Here is a 25,549-nt window from a genome sequence, read left to right as displayed (position 1 = left end):
TTGAATTCAATAACAAAAAATCTGGAATTAAGAATCTAATGATGACCATGAATCTGTTGTCGATTGTCAGGCTCCCTAATGGGAAGATAACTGCCATCCTTACCTGGTCTGGCCTACATGTGACTCCAGACCCACAGCAATGTGGTTGACTCCGAACTGCCCTCTGGGCAATTAGGGTTGGGCAATAAATGCTGCCTAGCCAGCGACACCCTCATCCCGTAACAAATAAAGAAAAGAAAACACAGAACTCATGACATAGCAAGCAATATGTATCGTCCTAGGCAATACAGTATAAGAGCTCATAAGACTTGCGTCCAATTCTCGACTACAAGCTTTGACAAATCACCATAATTCATTCTGACCTTGGAAGTCCGTACACGTTGAATTAAATATATACGAGGCTCTAGTATGCAATTCTGGTTAAAATGGGTTAAGCTTTTCTATGACATTAGGCTGTGCCAACAGTTGAAGACGGCTAATTTTTGGAATCGGAACCGACAACTTAATTTTCACAGTTCACTGACACAAGAAAAGCTGGTACAGAGATATTGGTCTCAAGCACTCAACTCTGGATTGAGAAATCTAGTGATGTAGCGGTTCTTAAAGAACAATTTTTGGTGGTGACAGAATGATTTGTTCACACAGCACTAACAAAAGTACGATAACACCATGGTACTGGGAGATATGAGGGCTTGTTGCACATTATGCCGAATTAAAGCACAGATGCAAGTTACATACCAGGAAGTCGGCAATCAATTTACCTGGCTACAGACTAGCAAAGAGGAAAGCAAATACATTCTTCAGATTTGCACACATTTCTTGTGGCATCCAAATGCACCAGGAAATGAAATTAGGAATCTCCTTACATCTGTGCTATACCTTCATAAGTACTATAAATAAACCCGATCAACCTTCATTACCACATTCTCTTGTGTATATGGCTTCAGGCAATGAGGAGATAGATGAGCACATTTGTCAGAAGCCTCCACCTCTGAAGGGACCACAAACATCCTCTTTCTCAATGATGACAGAGATCAGTACACTAGTGCAAAAGGAAAGGCTGAAGCATTACTATCTTTGGACAGAAGTGCCGAGTGGATGGTCCAACTCAGCCATCTTCTGGGTTCTCCAGTATAACAGAGATTCACTTCACATAATATCAAGGAATGGCTGAATGTACCGGATACTGCAAAGGATATAGGCCACAGCAACATTCAGCAATATTCATGAAGATTCGTGCTCCAGAATCAGCTGCACACCAACCAAGGTGTTCCAGTACAACCAAAAGGCTGACATCTATCTAGAAGTTGTTTGGCAATTTGACCTGATGGCATAAAGGGCGTAGATAAGGTCAATAGCACAAGGTCTTTTCCCTAGGATGGGGGAGTTCAAAAGTAGGGTGCATATTTTTAAAGATGAGGAGGAAGATTGAAAAGGGACCTGAGGGGCAACCTTTTCACAAAGAGAGTGGTTGGTACGTAGAATGAGCTGTCAAAGGAAGTGGTAGGTACAGGTACAGTTACAACATTTAAAAGACATTGGGATAGGTACATGACTAGGAAAGATTTAGCAGGATATGGGCCAAATGCAGGTAAGTGGGTCTAGTTTTGTTTGGGAAACTTGGCCAGCATGAATGAGTTGGACTAGAGGATGCGTTTCTATGCTGTATGACTATGACTTCATGGGGTTCAGAGTCAGAGTCAATGTTGAGGACTCCCAGGACAGTTCTCTCTGAACCATGTATGTATGACTACATGTGATGCCATCTCTGGAGGGTCTGCCCTGTCAGTGGGATAGCATAAATCCAGCAATAGTAAAGGTGGCCTGTTGAGAAACATTTCCGCACATGTAACTATGTTAGAATGCTTTTTTAATTAGTCTGTGAGGAAATCAGAAGAATTTCAGTACTAGCCCCCAGATATTAGCAAAGAGAACTTCACAGCGTCAAAAGGGCTGCGTTTGTTATCTACATTGCTGATGCTCATGTCAATGCTGCGAGGTCCAGCTGGTTTCATTCCTTTCAGACTTTGTAGTAATGTAACACAATTCCGTGGCCTTTGAGACTATTTCACACAGCATTTAAGAGATAATTACCTTGCTGTGGGTCTGGAATCACAATTATGCCAAACCAGCTAAGGATGGAAGATTTCGATCCCTAACGGAAATGAGTGAGCCAAACAGCTTTTTAACAACAATCAATAATGGTTTCCTGGTCATCATTGTGAAGATGAGCTTAATTACAGAGTTAATTTAAATTCCACAAGCTGTCTTGTTGGAATTTAAACCCTACATTCAGTGACATGAACACAGTGTCCCCTCTCCCCATTCTTCTGTTTCTAAAGATTCAGCAATCGTAATGTGATTGAATGCCAAGCAGAGATTGTTAGGTTGTCACTTGTTGGAGATGGTCATCGCGTCACAGTGAAATCCGTCCATTTCTTGCTGCATATGGACACAGTACTGCTTCAATATCTGTGCAGTCACGAAGGTACTGAATATTGTGTAACCATCAGCATATTTTCAAACACTCTCAGGACACAGGCCCAAGTTACTTAGCCTCTCATTCAAGAGAGCAATCTCGTGAGCCATGAGAGCACTTACTCTTGGAATTCCACAAGTACCCAACAGCAAAACAAGTATCTTAACAGATTTCAAAACTAAGTTTCACAAACTTGAAACATTGTCAACAAAGCAAAACCTGTTCAACTTTACTAAGTAAAGTTATCAAAAACAATTTTCTTACAAGGGACGAGAAAGAATGGAAAAGCTGCATTAAACATTTTTGAGAGTAATAGAAGTGAGAGAACTTCTAAGCCAGACAACTAGAAATGAAAAGCAAGGTTCAGGGCATTTAAATCTTAGTAATTTTTTTGCATCCAAAAAGTAACAATGCAGCTGTTTGGTCCTGGTCAGAGAAGCTTGACCTTCCTTAACGTTTATTGGTTTCACGTTCCCTCAAAAATTGACAGCTAAAATTTAAAACATTTGGATTTTGCAGATCAAAGCTATAAATACTGTATTCTACACAAGCAAAATCACAAGAAATTTTTGCTTTAAATGAGTCCTATTTTCTGAGTTATTCTTTTCAGCATCTATTAGGAAAAAATGGTGCGTCCAAGTAGCAGCAGTACTTCAAAAATGACTGACTGTCAGAACTCAATGAGGATAAAGGGCGCGGATAAACACTGTAATCTTGAAAGCAAACACTCACATTAAGTAGGCACAAAAATGGGCAATGAGTACAGATTTGATTGGTGATTAAGTCCCATCAGAGGAAATGGAAACCAGAAATGCCAAAATTCAAAATTACCAACATGACACACATGATGATAAATCATAGTTAAGGACAGACTTGTGATGTTGGGGCAAATGCAAAATACTTCAGTTCTAAAAATCTTAAAAACAGAAGATGATAGAAGTACACCCCAGGCCTGACAGTTTTTGTGAAGCAAGAAACCAAGCTCACATTTCAGGCCAATGACCTTTAACAAAACCATCCCTATCGCCACAGATACTGTCAGGTCCGTCAGGTATTCCCATCATTTCTTTTCTTTTGTTCAATATTCGGGGCAAACAGCCCATTTCCAATGAATTGGAAAAGATCAAAATTAGATTTAACAGATGCTTTCAAATTAACTATTTCCAATGGAGAATGGGGAAGGTTATAACAATTGGTTATCGGTGACAAAATGAAATCAAATTAAAAATGCTGGAAATACAGAACTTTTGCAAATCTTTTTCTAAACACTGATTCTTACAAACAGAGATAAAGATACCAATCTGATTGTTTTGTTTACATACTCTCTCAACATTCCAGTTGTGTTAAGTATTAATGTGGCTTTTTAAGCGAAGGCTGCACATCCTTAGTCCAAAAATATTTTATTCAAACTCAATAATGATTTCTAAAATCATCGGTGTGGCCTGAACCAGTAACTTATGAATTCATGAACATATTTAAAATGCCAAAACAAGCATAACGTAAGGAAAAACATTCAATTTCAGAAAACATTTAGACAGAAGCAATATGGCTCTCATTGGTTTGATTGTGTTTGTAAAGTTGATAAAAATTTCTGTCACATGTTGCTTAAGGGAGTATTCATGCACACAAGCCAGAAGAAATAATCTGCAAACTAATTGATAGCGTAGGAAATGTAACATTTTGTCTCAAGGCTCAAACCAGTATCACAGCAACGTGATTCAATTGAAACAATGGTAGATTGCTTGAAAAAATTACTTGTAATAAAATTCAGCTTCTGAAAGGAAATGCCCATCACTTCACAGGGTCAGTCATCTGGGTGGTGTTCCTTTAAACATCTACAATGGAGCACCCCATGATGGTGTATTTAGCCTGACATTGCTGCATACTTCAAACAAAGTACAATGAGTCCTGAAGAACCAGATAGAGAATTGAAACACTGCAATTTAAAAAAAAAATTATCAGTATGAAAAACAGTAAAAGAAGCAGATAAAATACAATTATCTGCATGATGTCAATAAGAGAATGGATGATTGTGGGTTGGAATGTCATACCCAGGTTCAAGTCCCACCTGCTCCAGAGGTGTGTAATGACATCTCTTGAACAGTCAATTAGGAAAAATAGTTTCTGGCCAGGTTGGCCCTTGCTAGTGGTCAGGATTTGGCAGTTTCATCGCCATGGCCTGGGTTCAATTCCAGGTCAGGTAGTAAGAGTTAATCTATTTAAACGGCCCTTTGGTAGTGCTGTCCCTACCCTTGAACAGAGGGACAGAGATACATAATAACATCAGGAAAAATAAGTTACATAAAGATTTTGAGACCAGCTTGGAAAACAATACGACGAGATTGCTTACCTTCCAAGCAAACAATTTAAGATCATGATACTTGATGAAAGCATGCAAGCCATTCTGAGTATTTGTCTTACACATGGCCTTGTAGTGAACCATGAGAAAATCAACCCCTATTATGTACACCATGTCAAATCTAAAACACTCCTGTACATACCAGACCAAAAAAAAATTGTGGATGCTGAAGTTCTGAAGCAGGGTCACTGGACTCAAAACATTAATTCTGCTTTATCTCCACAAATGCCACCAGACCTGCCGAGTTTTTCCAGCAGTTTCTCTTCTTGTTCCTTGTATACACTGGCTTTACAGAGAATCACAGGAGATAATTTTCTCTTGGAGCTGAGATGATTTACCTCTGTGATCACAACCAATTTTCTTTGGCACAGGTGTGACTCCAACCAAATTTCTTTGGCATAGGTGTGACTCCAACCAAAGGAGTGTTTATCCCTCAAATCCTACTTACTTCAGTTTTGCTAGGGTTCCTTGCTGTTTCAATCGGTCAAATGCTGCATTGATGGGAAATGCAGTCATTCTCACATCCCTGCTTGAAGTTCAGCTCTTCTGCCCATGTGTTAGCAAGGCAGCAACGAGATCAGCAGCTGTCTGGGCCTGCTGGAACCAAAAGTGAGCGGCAGTAACCAGGTCATTGTTGAATAAGTGCAACTGATAGCACCATCAATAACACCTTCCATCACTTTGCTGATGTTTGAGAAGACACTGATAAGGATGGTGACTGTTTGAATCGGATTTGCTCTGTAAGTCGTTGTGTTGCAGCATCACTAGGTTGATATTTCAATTTGAAGAATGCCTGGCGTACTCTGAAGTCCTCTGACCATGCTCTCTTGCACTGCTCATTAATCTGAGAATTCATCCCTGGCTGGGTGGTAAAGCATTAAACATGCTAACCCATGAAGTTGCTGACAATGGTTGAATACAATTCTTCTACTGCTGATGGCCCACAGTACCTCATACCTATCCAGCTGATTTGCTAGATCTGTTCAAATTCTGTTCCATTCAGCACAATGGAGTGCCACACAGCATAACAAAGAGCCTTATTAATGCGAGGATGGGACCTGGTCTCCATAAGGACTGTGCAGTGATCACTCCTACCAAAACAATCATAGTCACATGCAATGCTGCAAGTAGATTGGCGACGTTCAACTTCAGTGTGCCTTTCTATTTTGTTGGTTCCCTGTCTACTTTCCACAGACCAAGTCTAGCAGCTTTGTCCTTTAGGACTTAGCCAACTTGGTCAGATGTCTTGCCAGGAAGCTACACTTGGTAACAAACATTGAACGCTCTCACTGAGTATGTTGTGTGCCCTTGCCACCCTTAGTGCTTACTCCAATCCATGTTCAAGTTAGATGAGTTAGATGATTCATCAGCCTCAGGTTTCCTTTCGCAAGTTTGACCTGATGTCATGAGATTTCAAGGGGTCTGGAGTTAACTCCAACAATTCTCAAGGCAAGTCACTCTCAGCTGTATACCACTGTGCCACTACCTTAGGTGGGTCTGTCCCGCTGACAGGACAAGACACAGCCAGGAAAGGTGATGGTGATGTTTGGGAAAAGAGTCATTCTTATGGAATTATACCTTGAAGACAATGTCATGCTATTGCTTAACTAGTCTGTGGGACAGCTCTGTCAATTTTAGCACAAGCCCCCAATTGTTAATGAGGAGGACTTTGAAGGGTCAATAGCACTGGGTTTGCTGTTGTCGTTTCAAGGGTGTATGCTGATGACAGCTGGTCCACCCATAGTCATTCCCTTCTTTTCGACTTTACAGCTATTCATACAACTGACTAGCTTGACTAGGCAATTTCAGAGGACATTTAAGAGTCAACTGCATTGCTGTGGGATTAAATGAAAATTCAAAATTACAGGAATGAGAGTTTTTTTTATTTATAAAACAGATTGCAGACATTGGGAAGAATGAAATAAGTTGGAGTTTTTAGGCTACAGTAAAGACAAAGAGAAGGAATAGAAAAAAAATTAGAGTCAAATAAGATTTAGCATAAAATTATGAATGAACTGGACAGAGTAGGCACAAAAAGAATGTGGGAGGATTATAACCAAAAGATAGTCATTAATAAATCCAAAGGGAATTAAGGAGCAATTTCTTTACTCAGCGTTACATTGTGGAATTAATTACCACAACAAATGGCTGCAGCAAATGGTTTCGGTGTTTTCAAAGGGAAACTAAGTACGTGCAAGGAAAGGAAATAGAAAGATACGTTGAAAGGCTGAAATGACATACATGGAATAACAGGAGACTCATGAGGAATATAAACCATTAGCACAGAGAAGTTGGGTTTACTAGTCTGTTTCTGTACTCCATGTTGTGTGAATTATAAAGCTCATTTCACATGCATTAACAGCAATCTAGCTGCATCTCAAGACCAATTCTCAATTGGAGGTTACATCAGATGTCAAAAATTGTTCTATCATTCCACAAATCAATTTTACAGTGCAGGCTTAACCAATAAGACATTATTTTTTGTAAGAGATTTAGACAGGAATAGAATACATTTCTCAGCTGTAATATATACAAATGCAGGCAGGACTTACGGGGCACCATTTTAAGGAATGAACTGGTTATCAAACAAAAATTTGGCAAGTGCTATTAGTTAGACAGAGAATCCAGTGTGAGCTTATTCGGCAATATTTTCCAATATATCCCCCCGCTGAGCAAAAGCAGGTCTTGTTATTCATATGCAACACAGATGAGAGCCAAGTCACTAATATAACTTTTATGGAAAAATGCTCTTTGCTTGCAACTTTGTTATGCATTAAAACATATGAAACAAGAGTTGCTCAGATTTTAATGGATGTACAAGTTGCTTTTGAAACAGTCTCTTTTAACCAAAATTTCTCTCGTTAAAGTCATCTGGACACTAAATGTGCACTTTTTTTAAAAGCTTTGGGGTCATATTTTTAACATTAAACAAATATTCGCTGCAATTACTGTCTGTACTTGACCACCCACATGCCAGATGGCTGAGAAAATTATCCATTATATAATTTGTTGTCAATCACATAGCTCATAGATGATCCTATTTAAAATTGGAATCATTATTTTAATAAGCATCAGACGAATCTGAATGTTTACATGCTGAGAAAATTCTATGTATTCTCAAATTTAAAGCAACACCCATAACTGACTCAATTAGGTCACTCAGCAATAAACAAACTGTCTTTTTTTAGATTGACTAGAGCAAAAATATTTACATAGATGTAAAGCATATTTAAATAAATATAACTTCTAGCCAGTTTTTATCTGAAACACATGATTTTTGAACATTAAACTCCATGAAGATGATTTTAATAGGAGCTTTAATGACCCCAAAAAACATCTTGGCCCCCCCACCCCACCTTTGTCAATGTGCCATCAAAACCTCAATTATTATCGAACATATTAATATTTTCAATATGTTATATGTGAAAATGAAATTGATTTCATTTGTTAGCAAAATCAAACTGGCATGGTGTCAGAAGGATATTATTAAGCTGCACAGGGTTCAGAAGAGGTTTACCAAGATGTTGCCAGATATAGAAGGCTGGAGTTATAAAGAAAGGCTGGATAGGCTGGGACTTTCTTTCACTGGAGCTAAGTGGTTGAGAGGTGACCTTACAGAGGCTTATAAAATTATGGGGAGTATAGACAGGGTTAATGTTAGGTGTCTTTTCCCCTAGGATAGGGGATTTAAGACTGGGGGCACATTTTTAGGAAGACAGGATAGAAATTTAAAAAAAGACATGGGAGCTTTTCTTTTACACAGACAGTGGTACGTGTGTGGAATGAAATTCCAGAGGAAGTTGGTGGATGCACGTACCGTTACAGTGTTTAAAAGACATTTGGATAAGTACATGAACAAGAAATACTTGGAGGGGTATGAGCAAAGCACAGGCACTAGTTTAGTTTGGGATTATGGTCGGCATGGTCCGGTTGGACCAAAGGGTCTGTTTCCATGCTGCATGATTTTATGAGTATCATGTTACGTAGAGGATCCACAAGGTTTAGGATGATTCTTCAGCGGGTAATGCAGGTCAAAAAGGATCCATATTAAAAATCCTCTATGCGAGTTCACTGGAATAATACCAGGTCTTATATAACTGGTTTCAGAAGCCCTGTTTTAGAAATACAAAAAAAAAATAAATTGTTCAGCAACTGTATGCTATCATTCTAAGCACCTGCTGGGGTTGCAATTGGGTAAAGGATGTGGTAGGGTCCAATCCCTAACAAGACATAAGAGCAATTGCCACTTGAAAGGGTTTACATTAAGATTTTTGTATGTATGCCAACTAAAGGGATACATGAGACAAAGCAGTTCATTCAGGCATTATACACAATGCGTTTTAACTGATCTCTATAGTCATTTTGCTACAAATCAGTAGTCTGCAACCTTCATAAGCGCAAGATCACTTTTTACATTTAAGTGCAACCCAGAATCTGCCCTGAAAGAAACAGAATGAAGAGTTAATTTTGTTTTATTATTTCATAGATCAAAAACCAAGTAGCAAGTAGATATAATGATCAATTTTGTCCTCTACTCAGCAGGTGCCCGTGCCTTGTAGTCTGGCTTATAATTTGAGACGTTAGTTATATAAAGTCCATCAAATGGATATCTGAGGCAGGTGCAATACTTGGACTTGATTTTCATTGTTTAGGAGAACACTTTCTCAGAGATACGTGGAGTCAATGTGACTTTTCACTTTAAAAGCACATGACAATAGGAAAGGGTAATTTTTCTGTTTAAGAATTCCCAAAAATCATTGTCCCTTGATCTTTCAGCTCAGTATCATTTTGTACAGTAATTATCTCCATCCACTCCTTTATTTTGTAAATCAAATACCTAATGAAAGTAATAGCCAACCTACCAATATCTACTTGAAGGAATGGATTGGAGATAAACGTGACTATCACATCTACCTAAAATCACCTGTTGGAGTTCCTCTGTTAACTTCCCCTTTGTCTTTTTTTCTATTACTTTCTCCAGCGAAGTGTTGCAGCATTTTATCTTTTAGTCAGAAGTATCACAGATCCAGTTTTAATCTGAATACATTCACAGCACTGATCATATGCGCCAAGTCTCTGTCCTTTCCCAGCAGTTCACAGCTCAGCTCATTCAGTCTTGATATTGTATGCAAAGAACCTGAAATTAAGCAACTACGCATTGTCTAACAATTCACTGCATACTTTATTCCTCAACTTAAGAAAAGTGAAGCTTTTAGGCATCAGATCTAAAAAAAATCTTTGGAGGACGTTCCTTCAACTTAACCACTTTACATGAGCATGGAGGATAAGTTCACGGTAGGCAACGTAGAGATCATTAAGGATTTAGACAAGCAATGCCAAAAGTTTCTTGCTGAAATCAAGTTTACAATGGTATCAACTTTCTTGACACGAGAAAAGACTTTTTTTTAAACAAGTGTCTTGTATGTCAGTAAAGTACATTGATAAGTAAAAAGGGAGGTAAGACACCATATAACAATGCACAGTAAATTCAAGGATTTTTTTCCCTCAAATAGCATGTTTCAAAGAAAGTTGATGAACGAAAGGCTATTTTCAAAGCTGAACAGCCATTTTTCTTTCTAAATCAGAAAAGGGAAAGCCTCCACTGAAGCATCATTCATGTTTGCCATCTTCTGAAAAACACAAGATAATATTCTTGGCAAACAGATGGCAAAGTACTTAAAGGAGGAATAACTGGCTGCTGACTGTTCAAAGACATGAAGATCAAAGAAGAAATAATAACAGCAATCCAAAGCATGTCAGTTGGTGCTTTCACAGTAGCAAGAAAAGTGGAACCTTTGTCCGAAGACTTCTTTCAGCAACTACCGCAGGACCTGAAGGACTGTGAATGCTTCTCTCTGCAGTTCGATGAATTCATTGGCATCCACTAACACAACCCAACGGATTGTTCTTGTGCACATGGTTTAAGGACATAATGACTAAAGAGGATCCTCTCCCCATTTTGCCCCTTATAATGAGAACAAGGGGGAGGATATCTACAACAAATTCAAAGATACATGCTTGAGGAAAACATTCCAATCAAGAAACTGGTTTTCATCACAAGTGACAGTATAAGAATCATGCTGGGTGCAAGTGCAGGCTTTGTTACATTTCTCAGAAATGATCCTAAGTTCGCCTCTTTTGTCAGCTTGTATTGCTTGGATATTAGAAGTTGTGCACGGCAGTGTTTTCTGTGATGTTTCATCATTCCTTTAATTGTTCCTCATCCTGCAGTGACCTATTGAATGATAATAATACAAGTCTGCAAAGATTGGGCGGAGGGCTGGGCTAGCTGAGTTGCTCTTGCAAAGTCCAGTCCTCTGCTCATTCTTTGCAGACTTGTATTATTATACTGGCTTCATACATCAGTTCCTAGTGTATTTCTTAATTATCTGTTTTGTACTGCCACCACAAAACTTGTTTTACCTTGCAACAATAGTTCATGTTGAACAAAGTGAAAGATGATGAAACAAGCTTGCAACACCTATTAAAAACATACACTTTTCTCTAGCCATTTAGCCTCCCATAGCTAAAGTCAAGCAGCAGCATGATAGATTGGTGTATGCATGGTGAGGGAATGAGGGCGATGGTATGAACAACTATCAGAGACCCTGTGATTGAATGGTGATCACATCTACGTGATGAAGACCACAGCTATAAATACACTTGATATCGGCAAAGACACTGTGGTGGAAGAGTCGCAATGAAACACACAAAGAAAGATTGCAAATTATTTGGTATAGACATAAGAAAAAGGGGAAATAGTATATATACTTAATCTTAAGAAAGGCTGACATTTTTGCCTATATGTAAGCTATTATATATTTTAGATAAGAGAGAAAAAACCATCGTTACAGGTATGCTATTAGACTGGTACTTCACTTTACCTTAAGTCAGTACCTAAGTTTGTAGAAAATACTAAAATAATTAACTTAGTATATTATGAATTTGTAGAGAACAAGCTACGGGAGAACATGAATGTTCTTGGGAATTAAAACAGAAAATGCTAGAGAAACTTAACAGGCCTGGCAACATCTGAGAAGACAGCAACAGATTAAACATAAAGAACATAAGAACGAGGAGCAGGAGTAGGCCATCTGGCCCCTCGAGCCTGCCCCACCATTTAATAAGATCATGGCTGATCTTTCTGAGACTCAGTTCCACTTACCCGCCCACTCACCATAACTCTTAATTCCTTTACTGTTCAAAAATTTATCCAGCCTTGCCTTAAAAACATTCAGTGAGGTAGTTTCAACCGCTTCACTGGGCAGGGAATTCCACAGATTGACAACCCTTTGGGTGAAGAAGTTCCTCCTGATCTCAGTCCTACATCTGCTTCCCTTTATTTTGAGGCGATGCCCTCTAGTCCTAGTTTCACCTGCTAGCGGAAGCAACCTCCCTGCCTCCGCGTTATCTATTCCCTTCATAATCTTATATGTTTCTATAAGATCTCCCCTCATTCTTCTGAATTCCAATGAGTATAATCCCAGTCTACTCAGTCTCTCCTCATAATCCAACCCTCTCAACTCCGGAATCAACCGAGTGAATCTCCTCTGCACCCCCTCCAGTGCTAGTATATCCCTTCTCAAGTAAGGAGACCAAAACTGCACACAGTACTCCAGGTGTGGCCTCACCAGGACCCTATACAGCTGCAGCATAGCCTCCCGGTTTTTAAACTCCATCCCTCTCGCAATGGCAGACAAAATTCCATTTGCTTTTTAATTACCTGCTGCACCTGCAATCGCACCTTCAGCGATTCATGCACAAGGACACCCAAGTCCCTCCGCACAGCAGCATGCTGCAATTTTTTACCATTTAAAACATAGTCCATTTTGCTGTTATTCCTACCGAAATGGATGACCTCACACTTATCAACATTGTACTCCATCTGCCAGACCTTTGCCCACTCACTTAAACTATCTATATCTCTCTGCAGACTTTCAGTGTCTTCTGCACACTTTGCTCTACCACTCACCTTAGTGTCATCTGCAAATTTTGACACACCACACTTAGTCCCGAACTCCAAATCATCTATGTAAATTGTAAACAATTGAGGTCCCAACACCGATCCCTGAGGCACATCACTAGCCACTGACCGCCAACCAGAAAAACACCCATTTACCCCTCCTCTTTGCTTTCTACTGGTCAATCAATCCTCTATCCATGCCAATACATCACCTGTAATACCGTGCAACTTCATCTTGTGTAGCAGCTTGTCGAATGCCTTTTGGAAATCCAGATACACCACATCCACAGGTTCCCCATTGTCCACCATGCAAGTAATGTCCTCAAAGAATTTCACCAAATTAGTTAAACATGACCTACCTTTCATGAACCCATGCTGGGTGTTCCCAGTGGGACAATTTATATCCAGATGTCTTGCTATTTCTTCCTTAATGATAGATTCAAGAATTTTCCCCAGTACCGAAGTTAAGCTAACTGGCCTATAGTTACCTGCTTTTTGTCTACTTCCTTTTTTAAACAGTGGCGTCACATTGGCTGTTTTCCAAGCTGTGGGAACCATCCCAGAGTCCAGATAATTTTGGTAAATAATTACTAGTGCATTTGCTATTTCCCCCATCACCTCTTTTAGGACCCTGGGATGCATTTCATCAGGGCCAGGAGACTTGTCTACCTTTAGCCCCATTAGCTTGCCCAGCACTGCCTCCTTAGTGATAATGATGGTTTCTAGGTCCTCACCTGCTATAACCTTCTTGCCATTAGTTTTCGGCATGTTATTTGTGTCTTCCACTGTGAAGACCGACACGAAATAACTGTTTAATGTCTCGGCTATTTCCTCATTCCCAGTTATTAAATTGGCCTTCTCATCCTCTAAAGGACCAATGTTTACCATCACCACTCTTTTACAATTTACAAATTTATAGAAACTTTTGCTGCCTGTTTTTATATTCTGAGCTAGTCTACTCTCATAATCTATCTTACTTTTCTTTATAACATTTTTTGTGGCTTTCTGTTGGCCTTTGAAGATTTCCCAGTCTGCTAGTTTCCCACTACTCTTTGCTTTTTTGTATGTTTTTTTTTCCAATCTGATACTTTCCTTTATTTCCTTAGACATTCATGGCTGGCTCTCTCTTTTCCTACAGTTCTTCCTTATCACTGGAATATACTTCTGTTGAGCACTGTGAAAAATCATTTTGAAAGTCCTCCACTATTCCTCAATTGACCCACCATAAAGTTTTTGCTCCCATTCTACCTTAGCTAACTCCTTCCTCATTCCTTCGTAGTCTCCTTTGTTTAAGCACAGGACATAGGTACTGGATTTAACCTTCTCGCGCTCCATCTGTATTTTAAATTCGACCATACTGTGATCGCTCCTTCCGAGAGGATCCCTAACTGTGAGATCATTAATTATTCCTGTCTCATTACACAGGACTAGATCTAGGATAGCTTGCTCCCTCGTAGGTTCCATGACATATTGTTCAAGGAAATTATCGCGGATGCATTCTATGAACCCCTCCTCAAGGCTGTCATGACCGACCTGGTTTAACCAATTGATATGTAGATTAAAATCCCCCATGATAATTGCTGTACCATTTTTACATGCATTAGCTATTTCTGTGTTTATTGCCCGTCCCACCACAATGTCATTATTTGGTGGCCTATAGACCAAACCTATCAGTGACTTCTTCTCCCTGCTATTCCTAATTTCCACCCAAATGGATTCAACGTTTTGTTCTGTAGAACCTATATCATCTCTCACTACCGCCCTGATATCATCCTTAAAAATCAGGGCAGCACCACCTCCCTTACCTTCCTGTCTGTCCTTCCGAACAGTTTGATACCCCTGGACATTTAACTCCCAGTCATGAACATCCTGTAACCGTGTCTGTGTAATGGCCACTAAATCATACACATTTGCCATGATTTGCACCGTCAACTCATCCACCTTGTTTTGAATGCTTCGTGCATTCAGATAAAGTGCCCTTATGCCAGTTTTTGCACCTTCTTTTTGGGTCCTATTACCTCCATTACTAACAGCTCTTGAGTTCTCCTTCCCTTTAGCTTTTTTCCTAATTTTCAATGGAGTTGAAGCTTCCTCGTCACCTGCTAACCTGCTGCTTTGCCTTACATTAATTGTTATTCTCCCTGTACGCTCACTTCTCCCTTCCCCCTACTTACTAGTTTAAAGTCCTATTAACCACCCTATTTACCCTTTTCGCCAGAACACTGGACCCGGCCCTGTTCAGGTGGAGTCCATCCCAGCGGTATAGATCCTTCCTGTCCCAGAAATGATGCCAGTGCCCCTCTTTCCCACACCACTCTTTTAGCCACGTGTTTACTTCCCTGATCCTCGCCTCCCTATGCCAATTTGTACGTGGCTTGGGCAGCAATCCAGAGATTATGACCCTTGAAGACCTGTTTTTTTAATTTTGCTCCAGCTCTTCATAATCCCCAAACAGGTCTTTTTTCCTAGTCCTGCCTATGTTGTTGGTACCTACGTGGACCACAACAACTGGATCCTCCCCCTCCGTCTCTAGTATCCTCTCAAGCCGGTCAGAAATGTCTCGCACCCTGGCGCCGGGCAGGCAACACACCATGCAGGATTCTCTATCCTGCTCGCAAAGGATATTGTCTATCCCCCTGATGATGGAATCCCCTACAACTACAATCTTGGGAATTAAAACAGAAAACGCTAGGGAAACTTAACAGGCCTGGCAACATCTGAGAAGACAGCAACAGATTAAACATGGAGTCCAAGCACTTCTCTTCATAAATCATTGAGCACTTATACTTAGAATATTATGCAGAGATCTGAATGCCATAATGCAAAACAAAGACTGAAACTATTGAAAAGACAGAAGAGTGACTAGAATGGCCGAGAGAATGAAAAGGCTGAATGATGATGAATTAAGTAAATTCAGCGTACTGCCTCTTCAAAAATGGGGGTTAAGAGATAATACAAATGTGATTTCCAGAATTGTATAAGGGTTCAGATAATATTGACCATAACAAGTTGCTTCTGCCTGTCAAAGTTGAACCAGGCGACGTAGCCTTCTCTGCAATGGAAATAAAATCACAGCTAATGTATAGAAACATAATCTCAGTCAGCAAGTGGTAAAACTACAGAGCAGTCTAGGATGACAATGGAAGGGCTGATTCATTCAAATGTAAATATGCTTTTAGGTGACAGCATATTTGGGGCAGCATAGTGGCTCAGTGGTTAACACTGCTGCCTCACAGGGCCAGGGACCTGGGTTCAAGTCCAGCCTTGGACACTCGTCTGTGTGGAGTTTGCACATTCTCCCCATGTCTGGGTTTTCTCAAGGTGCTCCAGTTTCCTCCCACAGTCCAAAGATGTGCAGGTTAGGTGGATTGGCCATGCAAAATTGCCCCTCACGTCCAGGGATGTGTAGGCTAAATGGATTAGCCATGGGAGGTGCAGGATTGCAGGGACACGGTGGGACACTCTTCCGAAGTTCAGTGTGGACGTGTTGGGCCGAATGGCCCGTTTCCGTTATGTAGGGATTCTATGAATATTCTGTGAATATCAGTAGTGAGAAAAATGACATATAGTAACTTCCGAATACCTAGAAGCAGTGGTAGTGCTGTTTTAGATTAGTTGTTAGAAATTCATTGCTATGTTTAGTTAGCACCTCTGATAGAATTGTATTTTGAGACTGGCAAGATGGTGAAGGGCAAACAAATTGGTAACAATCTTAGCAAAAAGCTATTAAAACTCCACATCATTTAATTTTTCATTTCTCACATTTTAAGATACCCTTATTTTGTGGAATTCAAAATTTCAGCTTTTTATTGTGCAATGCTACCCTCTAGTGATATGACACATAAAGTACATCTAGCTAACCATCTTGATACAAAAAAAAGCTACAGCATTTATTTGGAGTTCTAGCAAAATAATGTTTGAAGATCTACTTATTTTTGCTGAATTCATATGCTTACTTTGATCACATCCAGCTTCTAAAAAACAATTTTTCATCAGCACTGCATGGATTATAATTTTCAAAGAGATAATATATCACAGATATGCTGAATACATATATGCTTTAAGAGGCAGCTCAATAGCAAGATGTTCAAAGGTTCAATTTATACATTGAACACTGATAAAACAAACCTGACAAATTTTAGTTGATGCAATGCCAGATGAACTTGCTGAAATATATCAAGTTACGAACATGCCTGGAGATTGTTAATAGATGGATGGTCCCGCATAGGTAGTGTTAATTTTACTTCACATTAATGCACATATCTACAACAGATTAGAAATATGTTCGTTCTTTTTCTTTAATTATAAAAAGAGCCAAAAAAAAAAAGCAATGCCTAAATGCACTTAATAATAAGACACTTTAAAGTAAAGGCATTCACATCAGTATCTATGATTTGTGTAAGAACCACATACATAGTTAAAAATTATCACTTAGCTTGACAGGCGTAGCTAAATTCCATTTTGAATGGCGCCCTATTTAATAAACATGGAAATGGTTTTGGCTAACCATTAGAAAGCTCCAGAAATCATCCTCATCGTAGCATAAGTGACACTTCACATATCAAAGTGACACATCAACTGTTACTTGCCACGAATGAGGTTTTGACAAAAATATGCAAAATTTGCAATTCCATGTGATTATAAACATGATGTAGATATGCTTTTATTATTGTACATTTATTATTTCCTGCCCATGAACAAGCATAATGTTTAACAAGTTGAACTGCATGGGAACAACAGCTCCATTACACAAACATGTTTACAAGGCAGAATTGTTTATTTTTGTGTTGTTTCCAGTTTTTGACAAATGGCAGCAGTATATAACAAAGGCAATCTGGTCCAGTCAAGCAGTTACAAAACCTCAGCTATCAAATCTCCTCACAAGTTCCTCTTCTCAGAGGAAACAACCCCAGCTTCCCTATTTATTGAAGTCACTGAAGTCTCTCATCCCTGAGAGCTTTTCTGCACAATCTATAAAGCTTTCATGTCCTTCCTAAGATGCACAGCTCAGAAGCGGACACCAGTTGAGGTCAAATTATCATTGTATTATTTCCTTGCTTTTTCACTCTACATTTCATTCAAAAAGCCCAGGAACCGATAGGTCTTATAACTACATTTTCATCCTGACAAGCCATTTCCAATGTTAACCCGAATTGACACCCCAGGTACAAAAGTCAAAACAATGACATGCCTTTGATTTATTTTTCAGAGTAATCATTCTGTCTGCAAAAAGTCCTCAAGCCATTCTCCCAACAATCAATATCTTTTATAATGCACATTAATAAAGAATGATGTTACATTATTCCATATTTTTCATTGATTCTGCAGACATTTCTTCACTTCCAGCTGCTTGTCTGCTCATTCATCAAGGACTATGTTGAGTTATAGCAAAGGCAGGAGTGGGAAAGCAAAGAATTACAGACTTAAGTAGTTAGGATTCCAGGGAGGAAGAGGGACAAGAGAAGCAATCTACAATAGAAGATTAACGAGTGAATGCAGTTTAGAATCTGGACAGATGATGTTTGTTTTATGGATTTTATAAAGCATTCATTAGATTGAGTGGATTAAGCTCTGGGCCATGCTGAAACGCTTTGAAATAGACAACTCAAAAGACATTTGCTCATGCGACAAACAGCAACAAAAAGAGTAATCAAAGAGAAGTGGAGTTCAACAATGCTGTTGTTTATCACCAGTCGTCTCCAGTCTTTATGCAGGTGACACGATTAAAGAAATATTTGAAGACACAGAATTGGAGGGCAAATAATGTCAGGTAGATTTGCAAATGACAATGTACTTGTACCAAGCACAGAAGGATGACGTGAACTAAAAGATAAGATTGTAAAAAACTTATGACTTTGAAATGATCATGAAAATTGACAAAAAAAGCAGCTGCATATCTCAAAAATTCATATATTCATAGAAGAAAAAGAAATAGAATGTGCAAAATTCAAGAATTTAGGAAGAAACATGTTACAGGTGGAAAATTTCATGAAATAAGAATAATGGTAGCAATGAAAAAAACGTATATAGAAAAGACAAGACAGATGGTACCTAGAAAGCTGATTAAACAACTCAAAAAGTATTCACGCATGTAAACTCTCAAAAGGAAGGCATCAGCCATTTTTTCTGACAAAAACAACATACTATAGGATCGGCTGATGCCTTCCTTTTGAGAGTTTACATGCGTGAATATTTTGTTCAAAGGTGTATTTGTTGTTGGATTTGCACTTAAATCATTTTAATATCATCATCCAGATATAAAATGCTAATACATTTCTTACGTTTATTCAACCATTTTAGTTACCCGAGATGAACCTAACTGATTTGGCTACTAACAGGATCAATTAAATTAGTTATCATAGAATTATACATCACGGAAACAGACTGTTCGGTCCAACTCATCCGCACGGACCAGACATCTCAATCTGATCTGATTTGCCAGCATTTGACCCTTATCTCTCTAAACCCTTCCTATTCATATAACCATGCAGATGCCTTTTAAATGTTGTAATTGTTCCCGCCTCCACCAGTTCCTCTGGCAGCTTGTTCCATACACGTGCCACCCTCTGCGTGAAAAAGTTAGCCCTCAGATCCTTTTTAAATCTTCCCCCTGTCACCTTAAACCTATGTCCTCTAGGTTTGGACCCACACCCACCCCCACCCTCAAGGGAAAAAGACTTTGGCTACTCATTTATCCATGCCCCTCATGATTTTATGAACCCCTGTCTCTTTCTGAAGAAGGGTCTCGACCCAAAACGTCAGCTTCCCTGTTCCTCTGATGCTGCTTGGCCTGCCGTGTTCATCCAGCTCTATACCTTGTTATCTCAGATTCTCCAGCATCGGCAGTTCCTTCTATCTCATATACTATAGGATCAACTTTTTTTTTCTATTCATTTGTGGGATGTGGGCATCGTTGGCTGGCCAGCATTTCTTACCCATCCCTGGTGGTCCTTGAGAAGGTGGTAGTGAGCTGCCTTCTTGAACCGCTGCAGTCCTCCTGCTGCGGGTTGACCCACAATGCTATGAGGGAGGGAATTCCAGGAGTTTGACCCAGCAACGGTGAAGGAACAGCAATATATTTCCAAGTCAAGAGGGTGAGTGACTTGGAGGGGAACTTGGAAGTGTTGGTGTTCCCATATGTCTGATGCCCTTCTCCTTCCAGATGGAAATGGTTGTGGGTTTGGAAGGTGCTATCTGAAGATCTTTGGTGAATTTCTGCAGTGCATCTTGTAGAAAGTACACACTGCTGCTACTGAGCATCAGTGGTGGAGGGAGTGAATGCTGGGGGATGTCGTGCCAATCAAGCGGGCTGCTGTGCCCTGGATGATGTCAAGCTTCTTGAGTGCTATTGGGGCTACACTCATCCAGGCAAGTGGGGAGTATTCCATCACACTTCTGACTTGTGCCTTGCAGATGGCAGACAGGCTTTGAGGAGTCAGGAGGTGAGTTACTCACCACAGTATTCCCAGCTTCTGGCCTGCTCTTGTAGCCACTCTGTTAATGCGGTGAATCCAGTTGAGTTTCTGGTCAATGGTAAACCCCAAGGATGTTGACAGTGGGGGATTCAGTGATGGTAATACCATCGAATTTCAAGGGGTGGTGGTTAGATTGTCTCTTATTGGTGATGGTCATAGCCTGGCATTTGTATGGCGTGAATGTCACTTGCCACATGCCACATGTCAGCCCAAGCCTGGATATTGACCAAATCTTGTTGTATGTGAACATGGGCTGCTTCAGTATCTGAGGAGTCACCAATGGTGCTGAACATTGTGCAATCATCGGCGAACATCCCCACTTCCGACTTTATGACGGAGGAAAGGTCATTGATGAAGCAGCTGAAGATGGTTGGGCAAAGGGCACTACCCTGAGGAACTCCTGCAGAGATTTCCTGGAGCAGAGATGATTGACTGCCAACAACCACAACCATCTTCCTACGTGTCAGGCATGACTCCAACCATCGGACAGTTTGCCCCTGATACCCATTGATTCCAGTTTTGCTAGGGCTCCTTGATGCCACACTCGGTCGAATGCAGCATGGATATCAAGGCTGTCACTCTCACCTCATATTGAGCAACATTCATTCCCTCCACACTTAAGTCTGAGATATAGGATATGATGGGCTACTAAAGAAGCAAATATAGCATCTTAGGGTTTTGTGACTTTATCTTTGCAATGCACAGTAATCCCAGCAAGCCATAAAGTTTTGCAGTCATTCATCAAGTGGGACATCCAGAACCATTGCCACAATGACCTTCTACCTAAAATAGGTATAATTGCAGGGTTTTTTTTGGGTCAAATTATAATTATAACAGATATATAACTAATACATACAGCTATTTCAAACATTTAGGTACATTTATACACAGTTTTTTATTTATAGTCACATTCAAACTTTGACACCTAAGCAGTTCAGAAATTAAATATTTTAAAGTTTCTGGATTACAGCAAATAAAAAGGATGCTTTAACCAACCTAACATGCAAAAATAAATACGTACTCACCAAATAATGTAAGTTTAAGTATTCTACTACACTGGATAGCAAAGGAGAGATCTGAACTATCAAATATGGTTATAAGGTCGCCATCTGCAAGTAGAACAAAACAAGTTATTTAAGTATTATTGAAGACCAAATAAATGAAGCAGCACGTTCTATGCAACTAAAGCAGAAAATGCTGGACATAAATGAGTCAACAAGCATTATATTAAAAAGTGGGCCAACAGCTCAGACATACGTACAGCTTCAGAACAGAAAACAAAGCAACTTTAGCAAGATTGGAAAATAAGGAAGACAGGAGCAGAAGGAATAGATGCCCTGATTCACAGTGAGAGGAAGTTCATTATTTGAAAGTTTCTGCTAAGAGGTTTGCAGGCCAGTCAGATGATATAAAAGGATCATCTGTGAGGGTGATGAAAAGTTACACCTTGTGTGAATTGTTAGAATACTTTCTCATTTTGTTAAATTCAGAACAGATGTCCTAGTTGGGTAGGGTTTAAACTAAAATGGCAGGGAAATAGGAACCTATAGAGGGAGACAGATAACTGGGAAATGAGGACTAGAACAAAAGACAATGGGAAATTAGAAAAGTGATCGGCAAAGAATTCAAGGACTAGAATCATGAAGACCATTAAAGGATACAGAAAACAAAAATCTCAATAGGGGAAAAAAAAACAGCAATGCTTGTGGTACAATATATATGTAAGATGAAACTAGTCTAAATAGCCAATAAATATTTTGAAAGGAAGAGAAGGAAAGAATTTATGTATTGTTACGACCCTAGTAGAGATCAAGAACTTGTGAAATATTTGTATTTTAGTGATCGAGTGAAAGGATCGCTCAAGATTTCATGTTTTGAGAAGCAACATTGCTTAATTGTTTTTATAGGCAACTTATTTTAAATTACGGAAGTGATTCCCAAGTAACTTTTAAGGCGACAGTTATGCCTTACTATGCCCCTTAACTGAGCCAGTCTAATGGTATTTGCTGTTACTTATGGCATTCTTGCTTTCTCCTTTCCAAGCTGGGTAACTTCTAGTCTGACTTTCATTGTGAGGGTTACACTGAAGAGGCCCGACAATAAAAAGAACAAAATGACCCACTTGTTTGGCGACATATCCACAAGAATTCACTCCCTCCACCAATGCAGTAGTACTGTACATTATTTACAAAATCCACAGCAAAAATTCATCAAGGCTTCTACCAAACCACCTTCTAAACCCACTACCACTTGAAGGACAAGGGCAGCAGATACATGGGAACATCATACCTGCAAGTTCTTCTCCAAGCCACTCACCATCCAAACTTGGAAATATATTGCATGCTTTCATTACTGCTTGGTGAAAATCCTGGAACTCCCTGCATACATCAAATGGAAGGCAGCTAGCCACCACCTTTTTCGGGACAACTATGAATGGGCAATAAATCCTGGCTCAGCCAGCAAAGGCCACATCCCATGAATGATTTTGTTTGTAAGTTCTCCCTCTAACCAGTGCGAGGCAAAGTCTTCAACCTTGCTTAAATTCTCACAAATTTCATCTCTTCAATCTGAGGGCTCCCACCGACCTACTGTGTAGTGAATAATAAAGACAGCGCTCTCCCTCTTTCAGATACAGAACTGACTGACTACTTCTTCCTCTCTTAGTTGCTTGCAGGGTGACTTGTCTGGAACTTCAGGGAAATCTCAAGAAACCTGCAACTCCATATCAAGATGGATTTTAACCATTTTTCCTTTCCAAAGCCTATCCACATGGCAACGTAAATGACATGGACTTTGTATCCATGTAAAAATGCTACCCTTCAGGACCCCAACACCATTCTATCTTGAAATTACACAAAGTTTGAACTATAATCATTTATAAAACCTGACATTTCTAACATGTCCCTGGGCAACCTGGAATTCTGAAAGTCTACTACCCATGGTCAACACAGTTGCTCTTGCCATTACTAAAGGTGTGACTGTCTTGGATTTTCTTTCCAGTAAATCAATCCAGACCCCCTTTTGACAACCAAGCTTGTTGTCAGACAGTATCCACAGGTCACATGATCTCCATGCCACTGTTTTATGTTATATCGAAGCAACAAATCACAAAAATCTAAACAATTTCTTCATTGTAACACAAAATCTCATGTCCTCAGAACATACCAAAGTTTCCCCACAAATGAAGAACTTCTAATCAGCCAATTTTTATGTACTAAGTTCCAATAAAACAAGAGGAGAAATAAACAATTGGACAGTTTTACTGGCTTTGGTTGAGGGTGAAATGTTAGTAAAGGCAACAGAAGGCCTCTTGCTCAAGAGCATGACATCATGGGCTTATCTGAAGCAGCGTCACCTCACTCGACTGGTACCATTCTGGTGAGACCTCTGCCCAGACTTGAGGCTGCTCCCAGTCTTCTGGCTAGCAGCTTCACCCCAAGCCACATCATTTCCAGAGGTTTCCACAAGAATGACTCCACCGAACAGGACCCAGACTCCTTTCTGGAGCCCTGCTTGCCCCTGGGGATGCATACCCTGCAGCAAACACCACCACTCCTTCTATTTTCAGATATATTTTAACAATGCAGGAACAAGGCATTTAAAGTACTGTATTTCAACTTAGAGAATAAAGGTATAATATTTTAATTTATTTTTCTGCTAAGGCCAGCCTCATGGAACCTAACTCCAATTTTAACTGAAAGACTTTTCACGTAAAGTTGCAATTTTCAGTACTACAACCCCAATTTTAAGAAAGGAAATTCAGTATCTGCTCCTTTCATCCAAATCATTAATATGGATTGTAATTGTGGAAGTTCCATCATGGACCTCTGTGGCATTCCATTACTTTGGCAACCTGAAAATTTTTCATTTATCCCAATTCTCTATCATGTTAATATACTATCCCTACTACCCTAAACATGTATTCAGTACTGTAAATGTGGATCCTGCAATGTCTTTTGAAAGTCTAAATTGGAGGGGGTTTGAGCTATAGGGAGAGGCTGAATAGGTTGGGGCTATTTTCAGCGCATCAGAGGCTGAGGAGGGACATTATAGAGGTTTATAAAATCATGAGGGGCACAGACAGGGTGAATAGTCAAGGTTGTTTTCCCAGGGTACAGGAGTCCAAAACTAGAGGGCATAGGTTTAAGGTGAGAGACAAAAGATTTAAAAGGAACCTAAGGTGGAACATTTTCATGCAGAGGGTGGTGTGTGTATGGAATGAACTGCCAGAGGTGGTGGAGGCGGCTGGTACAATTACAACATTTAAAAGGCATCCAAATGGGTATATGGATAAGAAGGGTTTAGAAAGATATGGGCCATATGGTGGCAAAGAGACTAGAATAATTTAGGATATTTGGTCAGCGTGGATGAGTTAGACCAAAGGTCTGCTTCTCTTTCACACTATGACTATATCTACTGAATGTCCTTCATTCAACCCATTTATTACATCTTCAAAGACTATGAATAAATTTGTTCAATACTGGTTCCCTTCTTTAAAAGAAAAATCACATGAAGTATCCTTTATTATGATTTTCTAAATGTCTTGTAACTCCTTTTAGATAATGGATTCTAACATTTTTTTAATAATGGATGTTAGGCTAACTGACCTACTGATCCCACTTTCTGTCTCCTCTTTTCTTGAATACAAGCGTTACATTTACAGTTTGCCAATCTACTGGAAGCGTTCCAGAATTTCAAGTATATTTTAAGACCATCAGGCCATCTGATCCAAAGAACAAGTAAGTTTCTCTGGTAATAAGGTTTTAAGTTTCTCTGTCCATTTTTTAGCCTTTGATATTCTATTATTCCTCATGGAATGCATTTAGCATCTTCCCCATTGAATACCTGCCACTGCTTATCCACCATCTTACTTGTCAATCATTTTTCTTAGTCTACCTTATCTAACACTATCTTCATACCCTTGTAGTTGCTTCTAAGTGTAACAATACTGTGGCTTTAAGAGGCGTATTTCATCCTCTTTTTGTGAAGAGAGGTCGAGACAGAGGTATCATTTCGTCTACTCAGAGCCAATGAAGTAAACAGTTCATGTGGTCTTGGGTTTTTGTTTAAAAGTTGGAACAATAGAAGCAGCCTGGGTGGGGTCAACTCCACAGAACCAGGATTTTTAATTTTAGTTTCTCAATTGCAGTTGCTGGAGATGTGAAGGTGGGGTTGGAAGCCACGGTACACCTTTCCCCACTCTATATAAATATATACACGCACACACAGACACTCCATGTTTTTTTTCCCTTTTCCAAGAGTGTGTTTATAGA

The 25,549-nt window shown here is 39.6% G+C and overlaps 1 protein-coding gene across 2 annotated transcripts in view; it reads right to left on the bottom strand.

Annotated features, from left to right (window-relative positions):
• Positions 1-25,549, bottom strand: part of tfg (trafficking from ER to golgi regulator) — a 103,870-nt gene that overhangs the window by 53,389 nt on the left and 24,932 nt on the right. For both annotated transcript variants that reach the window (XM_048602644.1, XM_020511092.2), the window contains exon 3: positions 21,302-21,385. In XM_048602644.1, the coding sequence (XP_048458601.1) occupies positions 21,302-21,385 (84 nt within the window). The remainder of the gene's footprint in view (positions 1-21,301; positions 21,386-25,549) is intronic.

This window comes from Rhincodon typus, chromosome 11 (assembly GCF_021869965.1).
Source record: "Rhincodon typus isolate 14 chromosome 11, sRhiTyp1.1, whole genome shotgun sequence".
NCBI lineage: Eukaryota > Metazoa > Chordata > Chondrichthyes > Orectolobiformes > Rhincodontidae > Rhincodon > Rhincodon typus.
This window is presented reverse-complemented; position numbering and strand designations above follow the sequence as displayed.